Source organism: Taudactylus pleione, unplaced genomic scaffold, assembly GCF_031769625.1.
Source record: "Taudactylus pleione unplaced genomic scaffold, aTauple2 ptg000006l, whole genome shotgun sequence".
Taxonomy (NCBI): domain Eukaryota; kingdom Metazoa; phylum Chordata; class Amphibia; order Anura; family Myobatrachidae; genus Taudactylus; species Taudactylus pleione.
The window spans coordinates 15,316,318-15,337,600 of NW_028284409.1; the positions used below are offsets into that span (position 1 = coordinate 15,316,318).

The 21,283-nt window shown below is 40.5% G+C and overlaps 1 protein-coding gene across 1 annotated transcript in view; it reads left to right on the forward strand.

Moving 5' to 3' along the window:
• Positions 1–18,401, forward strand: part of HECA (HECA ribonucleoprotein granule regulator) — a 76,615-nt gene extending 58,214 nt beyond the window's left edge. The window contains exons 2-4 of the mRNA XM_088451737.1: positions 4,123–5,163; positions 6,744–6,898; positions 16,392–18,401. Coding sequence (XP_088307863.1) covers positions 4,123–5,163; positions 6,744–6,898; positions 16,392–16,556 — 1,361 coding nt within the window. The 3' untranslated portion in view covers positions 16,557–18,401. The remainder of the gene's footprint in view (positions 1–4,122; positions 5,164–6,743; positions 6,899–16,391) is intronic.
• Positions 18,402–21,283: the final 2,882 nt, after the last annotated feature.

Consider the following 21,283-nt stretch of genomic DNA (forward strand, 5'->3'; position numbering starts at 1 on the left):
GGGGGACCCCGCACCGCACACCCTGCACACATTATTTTAAACTTACCTGTTCGTGGTCCCGCGTCGGGTGTCGGTGCTGTCCAGAACACCGGAAAATGTCCGCCGCGGCCATTTTTCTGGCGTTCTGCGAATGCGCAGTAAACTCCGGGCACACTCTAGCGCCCGGAGTCTACTAAGGCTCCGGTGGCTGGCTAGCCGCGTCAGTCGGCTGCCGGCCACCGAGGAGAGAGCAGGGGGTCCCGCACAGGGAGTGCACACGGGCCCCCTCTTCTCTTAAGACGCCCCTGCATTCTCAGTATATCATTCTACACTAAAAGATATCACGGTAGTTATGTAAATATTTGCCTTTCTAAATTATGTTAAACTAAATTTATTTAAATTTCTTTCATGATACTGGGAAATGACTAATTATATATGAGGGCTGATTGAAAAGTAATGAGACTGCCTCTGTTTTTTAGTCCCATAGGTAGACGTGGCAACTCTATGCTGGTTATTGTGAAGCTCATACATCGATGTGTCTGAACCTGAGGTTGGACTGCTGTAGTCATCTTTATTTGGTCTTCGGACGTTTCGTCATGGTGGATGAGGAAGACGTGTCTGTGAGATTACGTCAGAGATGTGTGATTGAATTTTTTGTTAAACTTGGAAAAAGCGGAAATGAAACTCTTAAATGTTATGGCAAGCATACGGTGGAGAAACAATTAGCCGTGCTGTAGTATTTCAGTGGTAGAAGCACTTCATAGAGGGTAATACGCGAGTGACTGACGAAGCACGTTCTGGGAGACCAACCACCGCAATTACAGATGTCAACATTGCCAAAGCTGTGGAGATGTTGCAAAATGACACAAGGTTAACTGTATGCGAACTTGCAGGTATACTTGGCATCTCATTCAAACAGGTTCAGCATATTGTGACAAAGGAACTGAAAATGCATCACTTGTGTGCCAGGTGCAGATGCGGCGACGAGTTGAATCGTGCAAGAACACCGTTCGATTGTCGGAGAGGATACCAGATTTCCTGACATCGATTGTGACATGACTAATCGTGGATTCGTCATTATGATCCGGAATTCAAACAGTCCAGAGTATGGAAATATGCAAATTCGCCACCACCAAAAAAGAATTGTGTGATTCCTTCAACGTGTAAAGTCATGCTTCTGCTCTTCTTTGATGCGTGCTGTATGATCCTACAGCACTACTATGCAAATGTACTGAAAATCCATTTGCGTGGAGCAATTAGGAAAAAAAGACCATATTTGCTGAAGAAACTGTTTTTTTGCTCCAAGACAATGCCCGACCACATGTTGCTGCTGTTGCATTGGCAGCACTGACTGAAATTAATGGGATAGCACTGGAACACCCTCCATATAGCCTGGACTTAGCGCCCTGTGATTTCTGGACATTCCCAACCCTGAAAAAACAACTGCGCGGAAAGAAGATGAACAGATGATGAAGTGAAAAATGCCACATCTGCAAAGTGATGTCACAAAATAGTCTACTGCACGTCTTTGAATCATTGTTGAAACGCTGCAGAACATGTATTGAATGTGAAGGACGCTACTTTGAAAAATAAAAATGTTCAGATCCTGTGGAGTCATCTGATTCTGAATAAAATAAATCAGTCTCATTACTTTTCAATCAGCCCTCATATCTTTCTGCAAAGATTTCTTTGGTGTAAGTAATGTACTTTAGCATTGGCATACGTCTTGATAACTGTATGAATATACAGGTTGATTGTGACCGTTTAACACCCAAAATGTATTTGTATAACCCTTTGGTATCTGATCTGTTTAAAGTATTTAAATAGGCAAGATAAGCTGATTAACAGCTTAGTAATTGTTAGCATTAAATCTTTAGCAAGCCGAGATGATCTATTCGGTGTCACCTTCTAGCTTTGTCTGTATCATTACAAATTGCTTATGCTTGTACTCTAAAGCTGGGTACACACTGGCCGATATATTGGCCGATCAATTGATCGGCCAGTATATCGTGCCCCCGTCGGCTAGTGTGTACAGACAATATTCACAGACGTTGTTCACAGACATATCGCTTTGGCTGTGCTGCACAGCCAATGAACAGATATGTCTACGGACATATCTGTCCATCGGCAAGTGTGTACGGGTGATCAGCTGATCGCCTGTACACAGGGGGGGGAGCCGCAAGCAGGTACTACTTACCCGGGTCTGGCACAGCTCCCCATCCACAGCAACCCAGCTGTGTGCTGGGCTGCACTGGGAGACTGTCCGAGGCTGCTAAAGCAGCAGTCCGAGCAGTCTCCTATACCAAAGGGGGGAGCGATCACGCTGATCGCGCCCCCCATTGGCTGTGCATCGGGCTGATGGGCACACAGCGCCCCCCTCCCCAGCGAGCAGCACAGTGTCGCAAATGGTGTGGTTTTTTTTTTTTTTTAAGAGGGTGTGGCCACGCCCTCCGCGATTAGACCCCGCCCCCCCCTCCAGCCATCGGGACAGCATGCAGACGGTGGTTGTTCAGTGTGTATGAACAACCACTCGATCTGCAGATATATATCTGTCAGGTGTGTACCCACCTTAAAGCCAGGATGCATCAAGCATCGCATTTTGAATGAGATTCATACTGCTGCTGATACAAAACAGCGTTTAGTAACACTATGCATGTACAATTGCGATTAAAATTGCACAGGACATCTTCCAATAAGAGCTGTCCTTTGTGGTATGAAGAGTTCTGGGTTTATGTTCTGAGCTGTGGGGAACACTGGGAGGGATCCTCTTGGGGAATGCAGAGGAAAGAAGCCCAAAGGCTTCTATTAGGCCTATGGGGTACAAGCTCCATAAAGTTTTTTGCTTTCTGAAGCTTGATGTATAAGGGGATTGCGGTCAAAACTCCAAATATGGAAGTTTTTAGTTTTAACCGCATTTTGACCTTGATGCGTCCTTCTCTAAGTAGCATATTATTGTCATGACTTTGATATTCACTGTTTTGTAATTAGAGGGAGGGCTAGTTTACAGCCATGACATTTACAAATTCAGTGCTCATATCTTTTCATTGCGAGATTCTAAATCGGGCCTGGCTAACCTGTGGCTTACCAGCTGTTGTGAAACTACAAGTCCCCAGCATACTCTCCTACCGATGAGCTGGTAAAGCATGCTGGAACTTGTAATTTTACAACAGCTGGAAATCCACAGGATTTCCAGACCTGTTGTAAATGAATAGACAATACAAAAATCTCCAGTTAAATCTAAAATGTGAGGCTTTTCAGCTAAAGTGTATAAGAAATTAGAGTAATTTAAAATTCTAGGAGCCACCTTTCTGACAAATTAATTTATCATCTTCTTTTTATGTATTCCTTTTGTATCTTGCAAAAATTTAGCAAATTACAGTTTTCAATATTATGTCAGATATTAGCAATTGAGATGAATTCAATGCTGGAATATTTTTATATTAAACCCAACTCTTGCAACTATGGTAAAAGTAGGTTGCATATAATTTGGGTGAAGTTTACTTCAATTCATTTTCCACTACTGGAAGAATTTTGGTTCCTCTGACACATTTTATCAGTAGCAATGGATTGTGTGGCTTCTACTATCACACAAAGTCACAATGGTGCTAGAAGGAGCAGTGATTGGCAAATGAACAGCTAGCACAGTATATGTTGGACCCTGGGGGTTTATTTGACCTCACATTTGTGCTAATTTAGTGAGGAGTGAAGGAATCCAGTAAACCTATTAACTAGAGTGAAGATTTTCTTTAAAAAATGTACTTTTAGTTTGTAGATCAAAATGCAGTAATATAATCTGTCCATAAGAATACACTGTTTTTGCATTGCATTGAAGTTACTGCTTGGTGAATATTTTTACATGGCTAGACCTTATTATTGAGTTTTTGAGTAACTGAAGAGTTTGTGGCAACTTGCTTATCTCCTTTATTGACAAAATAACAGGTGCACTCAGCAAAAACTCATACCAGGCTGTTTGACTATATGACCTGTTTTAGATATCTGGAAGATTTACACTGAAACTTTTCAATCACAATGCTCTGAGTGCTGTATTTCATTTTCAAAAAGTGTGATTTAGATCACTTTGTATAATACACTGCTTTATGTATCTTGCTTGTTTATTTACATTTTTTTTTTTTTTTTTTGCAGAAGCAGCTTGTGCCACTCCACTTATTTGTAGTCTAGCCAGATCAGTTGAGTTGGAGAAAGATGACTACCAGAAGGTGATCTGTAACAATGAGCACTGTCCATATAGTACTTGGATGCATCTGCAGTGCTTTTATGAATGGGAGAGCAGCATTCTTGTCCAGTTCAACTGCATTGGCAGGGCACGCAGCTGGAATGAGAAACAGTGCCGCCAGAACATGTGGACTAAAAAAGGATATGACCTGGCTTTTCGGTTTTGCTCCTGCCGTTGTGGTCAGGGCCATATGAAGAAAGATACAGATTGGTATCAGGTAAAACGAATGCAGGATGAAAAGAAGAAAAAATCTGGCCCAGATAAGCCCACAGGTAGATCCATGTCTGAGTCTTCTGATGAAGTGAAGAAGTGCCGTGGTACATCAAAACCTCAGAAATCAATGAGCTTTGATCCTCCCCGTAGGCACTCCGTGGACAGACAGAACTCCCAAGAAAAGAGTGGCAGTGGCAGCTCTCATGGGTTACGATCTCCATGTATTTCTCCTGGCCAGTCTCCTCCTGCTGGCTATCCCATTCTCTCCCCCTCCCATTTTAATGTTCCCCGCAGTTCTAGATATCTAGGTGAATTTTTAAAGAACGCAATTCATTTGGAGCCACACAAAAAAAATATGACCTCCGGAGGAGTGCTCAGGAGCACGCACTTTGACTACAGTGTTTCTGGATTGCAGGCTCACCGGTCAGGGCGTTTGGACGCACCAGTACAATTCCTCAGAAGACTTGATCTTTCTGAGCTATTAGCTCATATACCGCGGCATAAATTGAACACTTTCCATGTGCGTATGGAAGATGATGCACAAGTTGGGCAAGGGGAGGATCTACGAAAATTTATCTTATCAGCTCTCAGTGCTAGTCACAGAAATGTAGTTAACTGTGCATTATGCCACCGGGTGCTCCCTGTGTTTGAGCAGTTCCCCCTGGTGGATGGGACATTATTCCTCAGCCCCTCAAGGCATGATGAGATTGACTATGATGTACCTTGCCATCTTCAAGGTAATATAGTTGTTCAAGAAAACACCAACCCCTCATAGTTTCAGATCTCATAATTGATATTCAGTTTCTTAAGTGGTGGTGGTATTTCCTAAGTAGATCTGATTTAAAAATACCCATACTGTTTGTTGAATATAAACATTGCATTATTAATATTGTGGTTATTTTGTCTAACTTGTTTCTCGTGCCTACTGGCTTTCTTCTGCAGATATTATCTTGTGTACAACTGAGTGCTCGACTAAAGATATTCAATTACACTTTAAATTTCCAGTTGGCATTTATTATTTTAGATGTGGTGCTTAATATAGGGCAGATAATTGACACAGGATATCCGCACGTGGACTGTTTAATGCTTTTCTTGGTGCCTTCTAAATGGTTCGCAAAGTTGGTTCAGATTCTGCTGTTTGGCTCATACTCTATTTGAGCAATACATATAAGCATATAATGATGGTTGTCGCACTGCTACATACTGGGCTTTTGGCCAAAACACATGCTGTGTGTATATAACGCCTAGATGTAACCTAGCTCTATTGGTAAGTATCTTTGATTATTCCTATATATGCAATTGCTGAGTGAGAAAGTTAGTCAGACTGAAGCTTGTAAATTTGCTTAGGTCTTTCACAGAATTAATCAGCCTTTTTGATCAGAAATTATACAAAGCCTTGTTAGTTGTATTCTCACCTGTTGATAGATGACGCTGTTTAATTAGAAACATATACAGTCCATTCTGTGCATTCATGTCTGAGTTACAAACCAACACACCACTGTTTGAGCCTCCCCTCTGTCAGTCTGAGCAACAGGTGTCGATGAGATAGGACCCCCTCATAGTCCTGCTAGTTTGATGGGGGATGCATTTTAAATTGTATTTTTGGGTGGAATTATCATTTAGTGTGATTTGATGGTTACATTACCATCTCTTTCAAATTAAATTATTTCATTAGACGGGGATGGTCCATGTTTAGGGAGTATATTTAGATGGGATGCAGTTATTTATGCCAGACGTCGGAAGCCCGACTCTGTACTTAAGATAGGCGTCTAAATACAGACGCCTATCTTTAGCCAGACGCCGAAATCCCGACTCCCATCATCCCAAAACGAAGGTAAGCAGGGACTGTTAGCTGCGGGGGAAGGGGGGACTTAGAGTTAGGCACCCCCCCGGGAGGGTTAGAGTTAGGCTAGAGAAAGGGGGGGCTTGGGGTTAGGCACCACTGGGTGGGAGGTTAGGGTTAGGCACCACTAAGGGAGGGTTAGTGGAGGAAGAGGGGAGGGTTAGGGTACTTACCAGCAGCAGTAGGGATCCTGACGGTTTGTGCTTCCAGCGTCTGTATTTAGTCCGCCGGCATTACATACTGATTCCCATTTAGACAGGTCAAGTAAGACGAAAAAAACTTTATTGTTTGGAGCTAAGCAGTCAACATTGCTAGCCTTGCATCTTTACAAAAAAAACTGATTCAACCTACATGACCACTGAATATAGCTCTAACTAACATATGATTCTAACATGCTGGTGTTACATAAACTGTAGGAGTTTTAGCCAAAAGCCTATCTGTGCCTTTTGATCACTGTTCTATATTCTACCTTAGGAAGGCTTATGCACTTGTATGCTGTCTGCGTGGACTGTTTAGAAGGTGTTCACAAAATCATCTGCATCAAGTGCAAATCCCGATGGGATGGAAGCTGGCATCAACTGGGAACGATGTACACATATGATATTTTGGCAGCCTCCCCATGCTGTCAGGTTTGTATTGAGTAATACAATTGCTTTGATAACTTTAGAGTGATTAAGTGAAGTATATGACCATCTAGTTTGCCATAATCTGATTCATTATTACCTAGTCTCCATCCTGTTACAGAATTTTCAACAGTTCTATTAAAGCTTGGTTGGCTCAAGCACATCAAGCCTTTCTAAATACCAAGGTATGTGCAGACCTGGCACCGTTTCACCTGGTGATTTGAAGCTCATCATGTATAAATTCTGGACTTGGTCCCAGGTTTGTACATACCCTGTGCTTTAAAAAAAAAAAAAAAGAAAAAATCGCTACTGACCCCATACTAGGGATGTTAAACTTTAGCATTGTCATTATTTCCCTCAAGGTTGCGCTTCCTACTGAATTCCAATAAGTCAGATTTAATTTGTTGGTATTTATTACTGTGCAAAATTCTGTTTTACTTTTTCCTATGTGTAGCGCCTACTTGAGCAAAGCTGCATTTGCTAGGGACCTGAGGATGGAATAACCTGGGCTATGATGATGTTGAAAGCTAAAGGGGCATAATATGTATTGTAAGGACATGAAAATTCAAGAAAGCAAAAACTACTTTATGGTTCTTGCTTTATCATGAAGTCATCATTCCAAAATTGGCTATGGGTTATCTCAAAGAAATCTGCATTAGAAATTAGTATTTCTTCTTTTTTAAAATTTGCTTATTTTTCCCATCTTGATCAAAATGTTACCAATATGTAGGAAATATATTGCAGCCAACAAGGCCTAAGAATTTTTCTTAACCCAGGAAACCTACTGTATTAAATGAGGGGACCCTTTTTTTTTAATTCACAATATGGGGGATATCTGGGATTTAGATTACCCTCAATGTGTGGAACTTTCTTTGTTTTGTGCACTATTTACGTTAGTGGTACTCAAACTCTATTCTCAGAGCCCCAAACCTGTTGATATTTAAAACGTGACATTTGGCAGTACACCTGTGCACCTGCTAGGTGGTCTCCAAAAAGTGAACTGTTAGGGCTCCTTAGAATCTGCATTAAGAATTACTAGTTTACATCATAACGACTAAGGGGGCACATTATTTAGAAGAGGAGACTCCACTCTTTCAAACTATGGTGCATCCATGTGTGGGCCAGTATGAGTGAGATAAAGCATATAGTGCCCTCCTGCCCATGTATGGAAAATGTGTAGACCAAGGTAAGGTTGTCTGGTGATTACCAGATAAAAAGTACTATGGGGGTCCTATAATTTGAAAGGGGGGATCCCACCACCTCTTTCAAATGTGGGTGCCACTGAATTTTTGGATGGCAGGTTGGGAGGAAATCTTCCCCCAACTCTGGACTCCATTATTTTTCTGGTGTGTAGGGGTTTAATGTCTGCTGATCACCAGACATTTTATTTTATGGAGGCACCTGTTTTGAAGAGGAGGACTCCGTCTCTCAAATGAGGGTGTCCCCGTCTTTGTAGATGCCAAGGTGGCATTTAGTCCCCTTTTTTTTTTTTTTTAAAGGTGACGACAATGGCATTTAACAATTCGTCGCTGCCTGTCCTCTGACTGGAAGGGAAGATACACATGGGTATTTTTATGTTGGGGAGGGGGGGTCGGTCAAGACACCATTTCATTTTGGCGCTTCCCTCTCCCCTTCCAACTTACCTGTTGTTGAGGGAGGCAGAGGTGGCACCACATTGGAGGAGGAGACTGCCACCATGGAGTAAGAGGGAGTGGGACCACCAGGAAGGAGCAGGTGGCACCACAGTGGAGCAGGGGCTGTGCATTATAGCAATAGGCTGCATGGCCCCTGCACTGCACGGAGGAGGAGGTTTAACGTGCGGTTTTAGTTAGAAGACCGCTTAGTACACCTCCTTCGTGCAGCACAGGGGCTGTGCAGCCTATTGCTATAATGCACAGCCCCTGGACGTCCGCGGCCGCTGCACCACTGGCGCCTCCGAGATGTTTAAACCCTCCCCATTCCGGCGCCCATATATACATACATACTTAGGAAGAGCTTCATTGCAACAGAGGATGAGGGAGATCAGTCTTAGTGATGATGGCTAGTCCCACTCGTCCGCAAAGAAGTCCCTGTGTTTTACTACAGAATCAAAACCTTGGAAATTTATATGAATGACTAAATACGAACCAGGCGGTATTACAGTGTGTACAGACGCTGAAAGTGGGCGTCTCAGTCCTTGCACATGCATACGCATGGATGTACTGCAGGGAAGGGCTTTGTAGCTGTATTTGCATGCATTTGCAGACTGACAACCACCAGAAGATTCAGCTCCATGTCACTTACATCACAATTACCACTTAAATTGAAGCATGCACTGCTACTTTCTGAAACATTGCAGTTATTGGTGGGTGGAGCCACTGAAAGCAGCCTTAGATTTGACTAGTGTCACATTGATTGATTCAATCATGTGCTTTTTTCAGTGCAAATCCTTAATTGAGAGTAGTTTTGGTTTCATTCCTTGCTTGGCTAAAAATGTGCATGGGCCTTAGTTCTAGCTGTGATTTTGAGATGAGCAACATTATAACAGGTAGGGACAAACTGGATTTCTACTGGTGGGGCAGGTTCCTTAGGGAAAAGTACATCTAAATGAGAATTCTTTAATGCAGGTATCTATACTTTTATACTGAGTTTACAAACCACCAATTGAAATAAGTCGAATGACTGCCGCAGGATAAACTAGGATAAATTGAAAATCTCAATGAATGATTTTTTTCACAAAGGGGTTGTTTTGCAGAGGGCAAAAACAAAAGAGAAAAACACTTTTTGGGGAGGGCACACTTGTTTAGTAAAAATATAACATTTATTTAATTTTATTTAGCATAATTATCGAATTACATATATTTCAGAACAGAAAATAATTTTCTTCCTAGGGTGTGACCAAATAGGTATATCTCCTCTCTATGGGCCATATACTATTATCTGCGATAACGATCAGATTGCACATGTGTAAACATTGCATAGATTGCCCGAATATGTCACTTATCACATGTATGCGCACACTCCCGTTTATCGAGCAATCCCATTACATAACCGGCATTAACGCCTTCTCGTAATAAATCTTGCAGGGATGACAGGCGATAAGTATAGGTGAAAATGGGGAAATCGGCCTGTACCCCAAAAAAGGTAAACATTATAAAAGTCTGAGTGGCCATAATCAAAGGTTTTGGGGTTCATAAATTGTGGCAAATAGCTGTTATATGAATGTTGTAGTAAAATTTGGGGTACATTAAAATGGGTGTAAGCATATTTTTGTGTCATTATAATAGTGTTCACTCTAGCTCCTGCGGCAGGCAGGGAGAAAAGGGAGCATGGCCATTGAAAAGGGGGCGTGTCTATAAGATGCGGCACCTTTTCGTCACTCTTGGGGGCGTGCCCGGCACTTATGGACAAACCGGGCTGCTGACAGGTAGAATAGATGCTGGGCGCATGCGCCCAGCGTCTATTCACCGGCTTTGACCGGGTCACCACACATTTCCCCACCCGCGGGACTCTGCGGCCCGCTGTTGAAGACAGCACACGCAGGCTGTCTTTACACTGCGCGGTGAGGGCAGGGCACTTTTTGCCCTCCAGAAGGAGGGCAGAGTGCAGCGCCCCGCTAAAACAGCCTAGCGGGAACGCTAATTATAAGGCATTTTTAATAAAAATTTTAAATACACCTGTAACTTGCACCTGCAATCCTAAAAACACCTATTCCATTAATATAGCACCCCTATATACCTGTCCCAATACTTTAAACCCATGTTCCTACACTTTACTTTTTTACTTCAAAAATGTAATTATTAGCCAAATAAAGCTAATTAAAAATGTATTTTTACCTAATTAATCGTTAAGTAGGGTGTCCCAGTGGTTCTGCACCAAGTCCCGAAATTTTTAGCCAAAAATAGTTTTGCACAACTTACTACCTGCTCCGGGTTCCCAAATACAAAATTGTGATGAAATTTTGCACCCGCGAAAACAACGGGTAATTGTGTTGCCTTATTAAGTTTTCATTTGTGAATCAAAAATGGTTATAGTGGCTAATAGCATATGGCAGTTTGTCTTAAATTATATAGCTTGCATTGCTATGAAAAAGGACATATACTGATTTTTTTTAAGGAGAATATGAAAAATAAAAATCTAATATTGAAGTTTATGAAATAAGTATCATTATAGAGTATCAGGCACAATTATAATATGCGAGGTGTCAGGAACCGTATGGGAGGTTCCTCAGGAAAAGTCAAAAGCGAGGGGGTTAGGGCGGCTAGAGAACGACCAGGTGAGTGACAGTACTAGGTCACCTTATTGCTGCCAAACCCAGGTTTGGCTAGACCTGCCCAAAGGCGCGGAGTCTAACTGATTTGGTGGTCTTCACCAGTGACCCCTCCAGTTGGGATATGTGTTTCGCTGCACCAAGTGAGCAGGTCGCGACCCTCTGGACAGGTACCTGGGAGTGGCAGGAAGACCAGAACTATATTATAATGAATTGGTACTGGGAAAACTAGGAATGTAGTAACACTAGAGGTCTGCGTAAGAACTAAATAGCTAGGACACCAGGGACTGAATACTTGAACACAGAAGACTGGCGTATGAACTGAATACTTGGAACACATGAATGCACTGAGAATTGTTAAGGATCTAGTCGCTGACTTACACTGAGAACACAGGGAACTGTAACACAGCATGTACTGGCAATTGCTAGAGATCCAGCTGAGAGCGAACTAGTAATTAGCATGAAAGTTGACACCACAGTAACACAGGGAGGCAGCTGCGGAACAGAACAGCACAATAACAAAACGAGCTGTAAAGAACTGGAGTTCAGTGAGAGAACTGAAATGACACACTGGAAGTCAGCATGGGAGCTGATAAAAGGACATTACATTGGAGGACAGCGAGAAGGATGAAGCAACACACTGAGGACTTAACACGGAGAAACACTGGTGAGTATCACAGTCACTGGAACAGTGAAGTTGAACAGCAATTCTCTGTTCCTAGAGGCAGACTAAATACCCCTGGGTAGCTGGTCATTGGACCAGAGGATCAGCTGAGTGACCACAGGACTACCATTGGGAGAGACTAGTCAGGTGATATGGACCAACATGGCTGCACCCATGCCTGGCACCCCGGGAACCAGGATGCACGCACGGAAGCCCTAGCAGACCCCCGGGGAGAATACTCAGTCTCCACTCCCAGCGACTGAACACCTAAGCCCAAGAACGCCAGCGCGGAGGTGAGTAGCGGCCGATCCCAGGCCGAATCCTGACACGAGGGCTGATTGAGAAGTAATGAGACTGATTGATTTTTTTTTTTATTTAGAATCTGATAACTCTACAGGATCTGAAAATTTTTTCAAAGTAGCGTCCTTCACATTCAATAAATTTTTGCAGCGCTTCAACAACGATTCAAAGACGTGATGTAGACTGTTTTGTGACCTCATTTTAAGGCCGTATTCAATTTGAAGCGAAAAGTCTGAGGTCGGACTTTTCGCCGTTTTTGCAGGGGATAAGGTATCAGGCGCGTGCCTGCTTATCCCCGTATTCAATTTGGAATTGGCAAAAACGGGATCCGGCGGAAAGGTAAGTATCAAAATCCTGTCACTTTTGGGGAAATCAGCCTGTTACCCCCCAAAAGATGGCCTGACATGGGGGATCACTATGGGTACCCCTGAATTGGCCTGCTAAAGATAATTGGGGTTTTTAAACAGTCGCTGCAGGTGCATAAATGCATCTTTGAAGAAGTGGTGAATAGTATTTAGCTTTATTTTTTTGGAAAAATAACTACTCCCATCAAATTTGGGGTACATGAAAATGGGTGCAAGCATATTTTTAAGTCCCTAAAGTGATTTTTTTTAAATTCTTAAAAAATCCACCTGCCGCTACCACTCGTATTCTAGAAAACACTCATCGCATACTTGGGGACCCCCCTGAGTCAATTTCGCTCGTTTTTAAGTTTGTCTCCCAACTTTTTTTTTTTGCCCCAAAAAAACACAACTTTTTTAGGGGTGTCCTATGCTAATTTATTTTTATTTTTTTGACACAGATTACTTTAAGGGGACATTGCAAAGGCTGCAGGCTACTTTTTTTTTAATTCTGCACCCCAAAACCCCAGTTCTGCACTTTTCTTGGCACCTTTGCAGTGGTGAAAACTTATCCCCGGGTTTTTTTTTTTTTTTTTTTTTTACAAAGACACTTCGCACCAGCGAAAAGTCTTTGAAATTGAATATGGGGATAAGTGAAAATGGCAGAAATGACGTTATCGGCGATAGATTATCGCCGATAACTGACTTTTCGCTCCAAATTGAATATGGCCCTTAGTGTTACAGCTGTGGTATTTTTCACTTCATCTGTTGAGAACTTCTTTCTGCGCAGTTGTATTTTCAGGGTTGGGAATGCCAAGAAATCACAGGGTGCTTAGTCCGGGCTATATGGAGGGTGTTCCAGTGCTGTCCCATTAATTTCAGTCAGTGCTGCCAATGCAACAGCAGCAACATGTGGTCAGACATAGTCTTGGGGCAAAAACCACTGTTTCTTCAGCAAATGTGGTCTTTTCTTTCTCATGGCTCCACGCAATTGCGGTTTTCAGGACGTTTGCATAGCAGTCACTATTAACTGTCCATGGGGAATCCAATGCTGTAGGATCATACTGTGTGCATCAAAGAACAGCAGAATCATGACTTTACACACCAAAGGAATCGCACAGAATTTTTTGGTGGAGGCGAATTAGCATGTTTCCATACACTGGACTGTTGTTTGGACTCTAGATCATACTGACGAATCCACGATACATCACAATCAATGTCAGGAAATCTGGTATTCTCGCCCGACATTTTAATGGTGTTCTTGCACAGTTCAACTCGTCGTCACATCCCCTCTTCTGTGAGATTTCTGGATACCCACCTGGCACAAACGCAATACTTTGTCACTATATGCTGGACCTGTTCGAATGAGATGCCAAGTGAACCTGAAAGTTTGCATAAAGTTAACCTTATGTCATTTGCAACATCTCCGCAGCTTTGGCAATGTTGACATCTGTAACTGCGGTGGATGGTCTCCCGGAGTGCGCTTCGTAAGTCAGTTGCATCTTCCTCATCCGCCATGACTAAACATGCAAGGATCTTCCACTCGCTGTGACCAAACAGACTACTATGGCAGTCCAACCGCAGGTTCAGACACATCGATGAATGAGCATCACAATAGCCAGCATAACATCCTATTATACATACTAAGGATACTGTCTTTCCTTCAACCGTTGCATGAAAGGGTAGAAAAACATCCTAATGTCATACAGTGTATCACCGGTGATCATGTGTATATCTTTACTCAAGACACCTACCCATTCATATAAAAAAATCTTGCAAACCAAAATAGTGTCTTATCCTGCAGTGTGTAAAAGAGCTTTCACATACGCTGTGTTTGTGACTCCGTTCACTTTTTTACCGTTTTTGGCATATATAGAATTCAAACAAATTGTACTGATCATAAGTAGATGATGATAATAATGTTATTTATATAGCACTTTTTTCCTAAAGGCTCAAAGTGCTTTACATTTAACAAGGGACATTAGTGAAGTGCTTGGGTGAATAGGTCTTGAGTCTATTTTTGAAGAATTCTAGAGTGGAGGCCTCTTGAACTGTGCGGGGAAGCAAGTTCCATAGAGTCGGAGCCACAAAGCTGAAAGCTTTACACTGATGAATTGTGGGAGATTCTAGGTACTGTTAATAGTCCTTCGTCAACGGATCGCAGTAATCGAATGGGACAATAAGGCATCAGAAGCTGCTTCAAGTACCTTGGGCCCTGGTCATGTAGGGCTTTGAAAGTCAGTAAGCCAATCTTGAAAACAATCAGCCATCTGACAGGCAGGGAAGGGAGTAGAGAATGGGTGCTATGTGGATGGAACGGGGCTGATTGGTTAATAGCCTGGCAGCTCTCATTTTGTAACATCTGCAAGCGGTGCAATTCTTTTGCTGGGAGACCAAGGTAGAGGGCATTGCAGTAGTCTAGGTGTGATGGTATAAATGCATGTATGACTTTAGGCAGATCTTCTGAGGGAATTAAGATTCTGGCTAAGTTCCTCCAAATGAGAGAATGAGGATTCAATTGTGGCTGATACCTGATGTCCTGGATAGTGGCTTGACACTTAAACAACACCAAAATTCCGCACATGTTCAGTGTTTTGTAGTTCTGAACCCCCAAATGCTGTTGGCTGTGCTGCAGTTATGTCCTGTGACTTATAATGACCTCTGCTTTATCAGGGTTAAGTCACAGCCAACTGGCACTCATCCTCTCCTGGAGCTCAGCTAGGAGCCATTTAGTGTTATTATGGGGTTCTTAGTACCTGGAGCAAAGGACAGGTACAGTTGTGTTTCTGCATAGCTGTGGTAGACCAGGCCATGATGTCTGATTATTTATACATTTCAAATACAATATTATGCATCTAGTTGCTTCTAAAGTAATTCTTGCAGGAATTGTATTAAAGAATGTAGTTATTAGAGGTGTGCATATGAAAGAAGACAAAGAGTAGAGATCCACTGGTCTCTACTGCCCTTCTATTTGTAAGTGAGAGGACAAGTGGCTAGAAGGAACGTTTCTGCTGTCCTAGATTGTGCAGTCTGGATACCCTGTTATCCAAATAACATTGCAGGGTAGTGCCAGAGTGCTGCCCAAATGAGAGAACGCTGAGATAATGTACCTGTAGATAGGTCTAGTGATTGCAGATCCCGTGTGCTCTTCTGAGTGCCTGGGTGCAGGGACACGTGTGTGTGCTACACTTGTACCCAGAAGTCGGGGGTATGACTCGCAGTACGACCAGCCAGTGGGCTTGTTCACATACAGCCTTAAAAGAATCGGTATTGTTTGATGTCTATGTTCATAGCAATGCAAGCTGTATAAGACATAGAGAGGAGAAAGACCTATTGGTCACACCCTAGGAAGAAAATGTATTTATTTTCTGAAATGTATGTAATTCGATAATTATGTTAAGTAAAAGTTATGTTTTAGCTAAACAAGTGTGCCCCAAAAAAGGATTTTTTTATATTTTGTGTTTGCTCTTTGCAAAAAAATCCCCTATTAAACTAGTTATTTAATCCTGGCACCAAAAATCTGTGATATTTAAAAATGCTTATATAAACACACTGTTGGTTCTGGTATGTTGGACTGCATACTCAATAACACTATTCTCAAGTAAACAAACCAGTGCAGGATCACAACCCATACTCGTTCTGTTATGCAATTAAATAAATTCCCCCTTTATTTTGTATTTGGCTATATGTTTATATTTCCCTATTCGTTGAACCGGATCTGATCATAAGATTAGAAAAACACCAATTATTTTTTAGTTCTATGTTCACAAGATGTTTATTTTAAAAAAAAGCAGCTTTTTGATGTTACTTTGTCCAATTAAACCTATACGATCATTGACTTCACTTTTTTCTTTTTATTACAATTTTATTTTTTTTCAGTTGTACAATTGTCAAATTTATAGTTCATATCAAGTGCAATTTAATTTATTGTCTTGTTTATTGCAGGCTCGACTAAATTGCAAGCACTGTGGGAAGCCAGTCATTGATGTACGCATTGGAATGCGTTATTTCTCAGAATACAGCAACGTTCAACAGTGCCCTCACTGTGGGAATTTAGACTATCATTTTGTAAAGCCATTTTCTTCATTTAAAGTACTAGAGGCCTATTGACGAAAGCTTTGTTTTAGTAATAGCCATTTTATAGGTATTACTACTTTGTTATATATCTTTTTATAGGAAATATTCTGTGAAAAATAACTTCTTTTCTAATTCAAAAAAACAATCGCAGTGGTTTTTCTTTGAATTGTGTTACTAAAACTGTATATAGTATTTACAGGTTCCCAAGTTTAAGTGGGAAATGTAACATGGAAATGTGACGGGTGAATGTAAATCTATGCCAGCAAAGTGTATTTTTTTCTGTCCTGTTTAAGTATTTGGGCATAGTACTCAAATCTCTATTTAATATAAAATTTGTCCTCATTGACTAAGCACTTAAAAAAAAAAAAAAAACTTTCCACCAAAGTAAATTTAGATATTTTTAACAATAAATTTGATATTTTAAGCCATTTTGCTTTTTTTATTAGCAATTTTGTTCTAATTAGAGAAATATGGTCAAATTTTAATAGTAAGTTTTATATATTTTGAATAGATATAAAATTAAAATACTTATTATTAAACACCTTGACTGGAAGAGTGCAAAATGAGGTAATTGTTAATGCAAGTATTATTATTTTTTTTTTCACTTAAAGGCTTTCTTTACCGAAAATTTTAAATTAGATTTTGTGTTGAAATGGATGACCTATAATAGAGACTTTTAATTCATGGTAGTCAGTGTATCTTGCAGGTCAGCAGATGCTGCTTATGGTTTATGTTCACATTGTTTGCTTTGGTAAAGCCCCTCATAAACTTCCTATTCATACAAATCAAAAATTCATAAGGGAAGGGCTTTTAAAACTCTTTATAAGGTCCACTTGAGCAATTGGGGGAACGTCAGTTTGGTAGATTTGGCGATTCGGCAGGTTTATTATTGTGTCTGAATCGCTAATACAATTTTGTTTATTATTTTAAGTCCCCTAATTTCACACACACCACGTATTTTTACGTTTTGGGTTGGATATACCTCTTCATTTGAAACCAAACAAATATTTAATGTTTTACTTTTTTATGTTTTACTACTGGAGAGCACTGATGATTTCTCTTATTGGTCGCTTTGTTTTAATCATATCCTACAAATATAAATTTGATGTATTTGGACACTAACACATTTTTTCAAAATATGGGTAGGCGAGATGGAATCCTTAAATATTATATTGAGAGCTAATCGACTCTTTAAGGGGTGGTACATACTTATCAGCATTTAACGAAATCCTAAAAACTGAATTAAAACAATATATAATGGTATTTTTTGGGCCTCATTCCCATGATTTGTATTCCAAAATGTAAATGCCAAGATTAAAATTGAAGAAGACTGCAGATGTTTTATACGTTAGCGCACTTTATCAGCACAGTTGGGAAACCAGATGAAAAATATTCTAAGAATGCATTTCTAAGACATGCATTTGTTTTGTGCATTTTTTAAAAAAAATTCAAAGCATATTTGTTATGTGTAATCAACTACTCTATAATAGTGTATTGGTTAAAAAGAAATAAACAAAATAATTGCAGAAAAATTTAATGCAGAAATAAAGCCATGACAATCTCACTCTAATTAACATAGTGTTAATTTAGCCTGTAAAGATTTATGCTTCCAGAACAAAACAAGGCAAACGTTTGATAAGTTTCAACATGCATATAACATCCTACATAGTATTTTATCATTAGAAATTGTGCGCTATTGTATGTAAATGCTGTGTATCTTTTAAACTGTTAATCAAAGAGAATAATCAGGGACATTTCCAGTTAAAAAAAAATACTTTAAAAATGTATTGATCAACCTCATTAAAAAGTATAAATCTTTCTTACTCATGCAGCAAGTTTCCAGATATTTTTTTATATCTTAGTTTTTGCAGTGTTACTTTTTAGAAGCCGTATATATCATAAATCATCACACTGTTTTAGAATAGTGATTGTTTTGCTTTTTCTTTTAAGACCATGTATAATTATTTTACAAATTTTGAACATAAATATGTTATAATCCATTGAAAATATCAAATTGGCTCTTAAAATAAAACCGTTTATAAATAATTCTGCTGATTTAGATGACCTTCAGGGTTCCTCTTGCTTAAAATAAATACTAAAATATTGATTATACAAACCTGAAGTGATAGTTTTGTGGTTTAAAAATAAAGCTTCAACAAGGGGAAGGAGTTACATGTTTTGGCTTAGTGGACAAAATGACACCACCAATGCCTGCTTAGATTACTATGAGAAAGTATGGAGTGGTAGCAAATTCTACAGGATCATCAGATCTACTGTATGACTAGTTGATCTTCGGGACTATTGTAGTGAAGTCTACTTTTTTTTTTATTTAACTGTTTATTGAACAGCTAATCAAAGATCACAAATTGTATGTAGCAGAAAAAGCACATTTCACAAAGTCTTGAAAATGTATAAAAACAATATCTGCCAATAGTCCAAAATAACCATTGCTGTCTTTTTTTTTGCAAAAAAAGGTAAGATAAAAGGTATAAAACAATACAAACAGTTAAAAAGAAGTGAAAGAAAATATACAAACAGATAAGTTTGAATAGTAATGCTGAGCATACACTGCCAGATAAAATGCTTGTCAGACCGACAGACCTTTTATCTGGCAACCTGCCAGCCCGCAGATGTTGGCGGCATACACTGTGAGATATCTCAGTGTATTAGCCCCGACATCCGTGCTCCGCCCTCGGGGGGGGAGACATTTCCCTGTTCCTTCCATGGGAAGGAACACAGGAAATGTCTGTCTATCAGCCGCTGCTTGGCATACACTGCCCCATGCAGCCGACATTTTAACTCCCAAATATTGCATCGGACGGTCCGGCATGCCCGACCGAACAATATTTAGCCCTTGGTCGCCCGCACACACGCTACAATTATCAGGGCGATCCGCGGACATCGGGTAGATTGCGCCGATAATTGTAGCGTGTATTGCCCAGCTTTAGTAACTATTGATACACCACATAATGGCAATCATTGTTAAAGCTATAAAACCTAAACTGTGTTACCAAGATAATTATGTGAAAGTAGCACCTCTCACAAAGGACACCCATGTCACAACTGAATTCACATATAGGATAGTTGGAGGTGGGAAGAGGAGTATTATAAGAGTAAACTGGATACATATCCACACACAAAGAGATTTCAATGGAAGTCAATTAAAGTCATTTAGAGTTGTGGAAAGGGATCAAACAAACATTTTGCTTCCGTAAGAAGAAGTAATCTGTATTCTCAAACACCTTCCAGATACTCCCCTGCAATTGGTTAGGTAAGGTCTATGTATGTTCCCCATTTTTTTTGAGAAAGATAAAAACCCCTTCTCTATATCATAAGTAGGCATAAGTCTCTCATGATGTAGCACATCTAGCATAGCAAGTTTCCATTCAGATAATATGGGAGCAGAACTGGAAATCAAATGTTTAACACTTAGGTGTTTGGCTGACGTAACCATAACAGTCAATTAGGGTTTTCAGTGGACTAGTCGCTTTCCAGGAAGAAAATTCTGCAAACGAGAGCTGCTGCATTTTTGGGCAACCTCAATTGTGCAGAATTTAGCTTTCCAGAAGTTTATTCCAAATCCTGTTTACCTTACCACAGTACCACAGGTTGAGAGAGTGCGGCCTCAGATTGGTCGCATTTAATAGTCACCAGTGTCCGAAAATGCTTCCTTTGTGCAGGGGAGATACACGATCAATATAGTCAATGACTTGAAGGGATAATCCAAAGTCAAAAATGCTTCCTTTGTGCAGGGGAGATGCACGATCAATATAGTCAATGACTTGAAGGGATAATCCAAAGTCAAAAGGAAATGTTATTTAAAAACCAAAATGTCCTTCTCAGGGCTTTGGTATTAATGTTAAATGTTTCTCCTTCGAATATAACAGCTGTCCACGCCGATATTATCCTTATCTGTATAGGGCGGTGTATATTGCACACCAAGTCACATCCCTTATTAGTCAAACACTCCAAATGTCTTCTGGGAACAAGACCTGGAATAATGACCTGCTGTAAAATCCTTGCCCAGATTTTATCAATCACCAGATACTGCAGACCATCACCAATGCATTTCAACTCTGTCTGAGTCTTTTTCAAGGTGTGAATGGTTGGTGTTCATGAGTTCCTTTTATTCCCCTAACAGTTCTCTGATAGGTGGATTAGGAGGAGGGTCTTTGATCTGCTCAGGGAGCGCCTCTTCCGCAAGGATCAGACCAGCTCTTACAGGAGTTTACCATTTGTTGGACAGAGACTCTAGAGTTGAAACGTGTTGGTGGTGGTCTGCAGTATCTGGTGATTGATAGCATCTGGGTGAGAATTGTACAACAGGAGTCATTATTCCAGGTCTTGTTCTCGGGAGACCTGGAGTGTTTGACTAATATGTGACTTGGTGTGCCATATACACCGCCCTATCCGGATGAGGATAATTTTGGTGTGGACAGCTGTTATATTCCAAGGAGAAACATTTAACATTAATACTAAAGCCCTGAGAAGGACATTTTAGTTTTGAAGTAACATTTCCATTTTCGCTATGGATTATCACTTCAAGTCAATGACTATATTTGAGTTTTCTTTTTTTCCTAGGAGGGTGTGCCCATTCCCTATATTTGTATTATTTCTGTATTAGTGGTGTTGTGTGACCACCTCAGTGGTTTGTGTGTGCAGCATCTGTAAAATTGAAGCGCAGGTTTTACATATTTTTCTTTTCTTACTAGAGGAGATATACGGTTTAAAATACGAATATGGACCTCTTGTAGATGAGC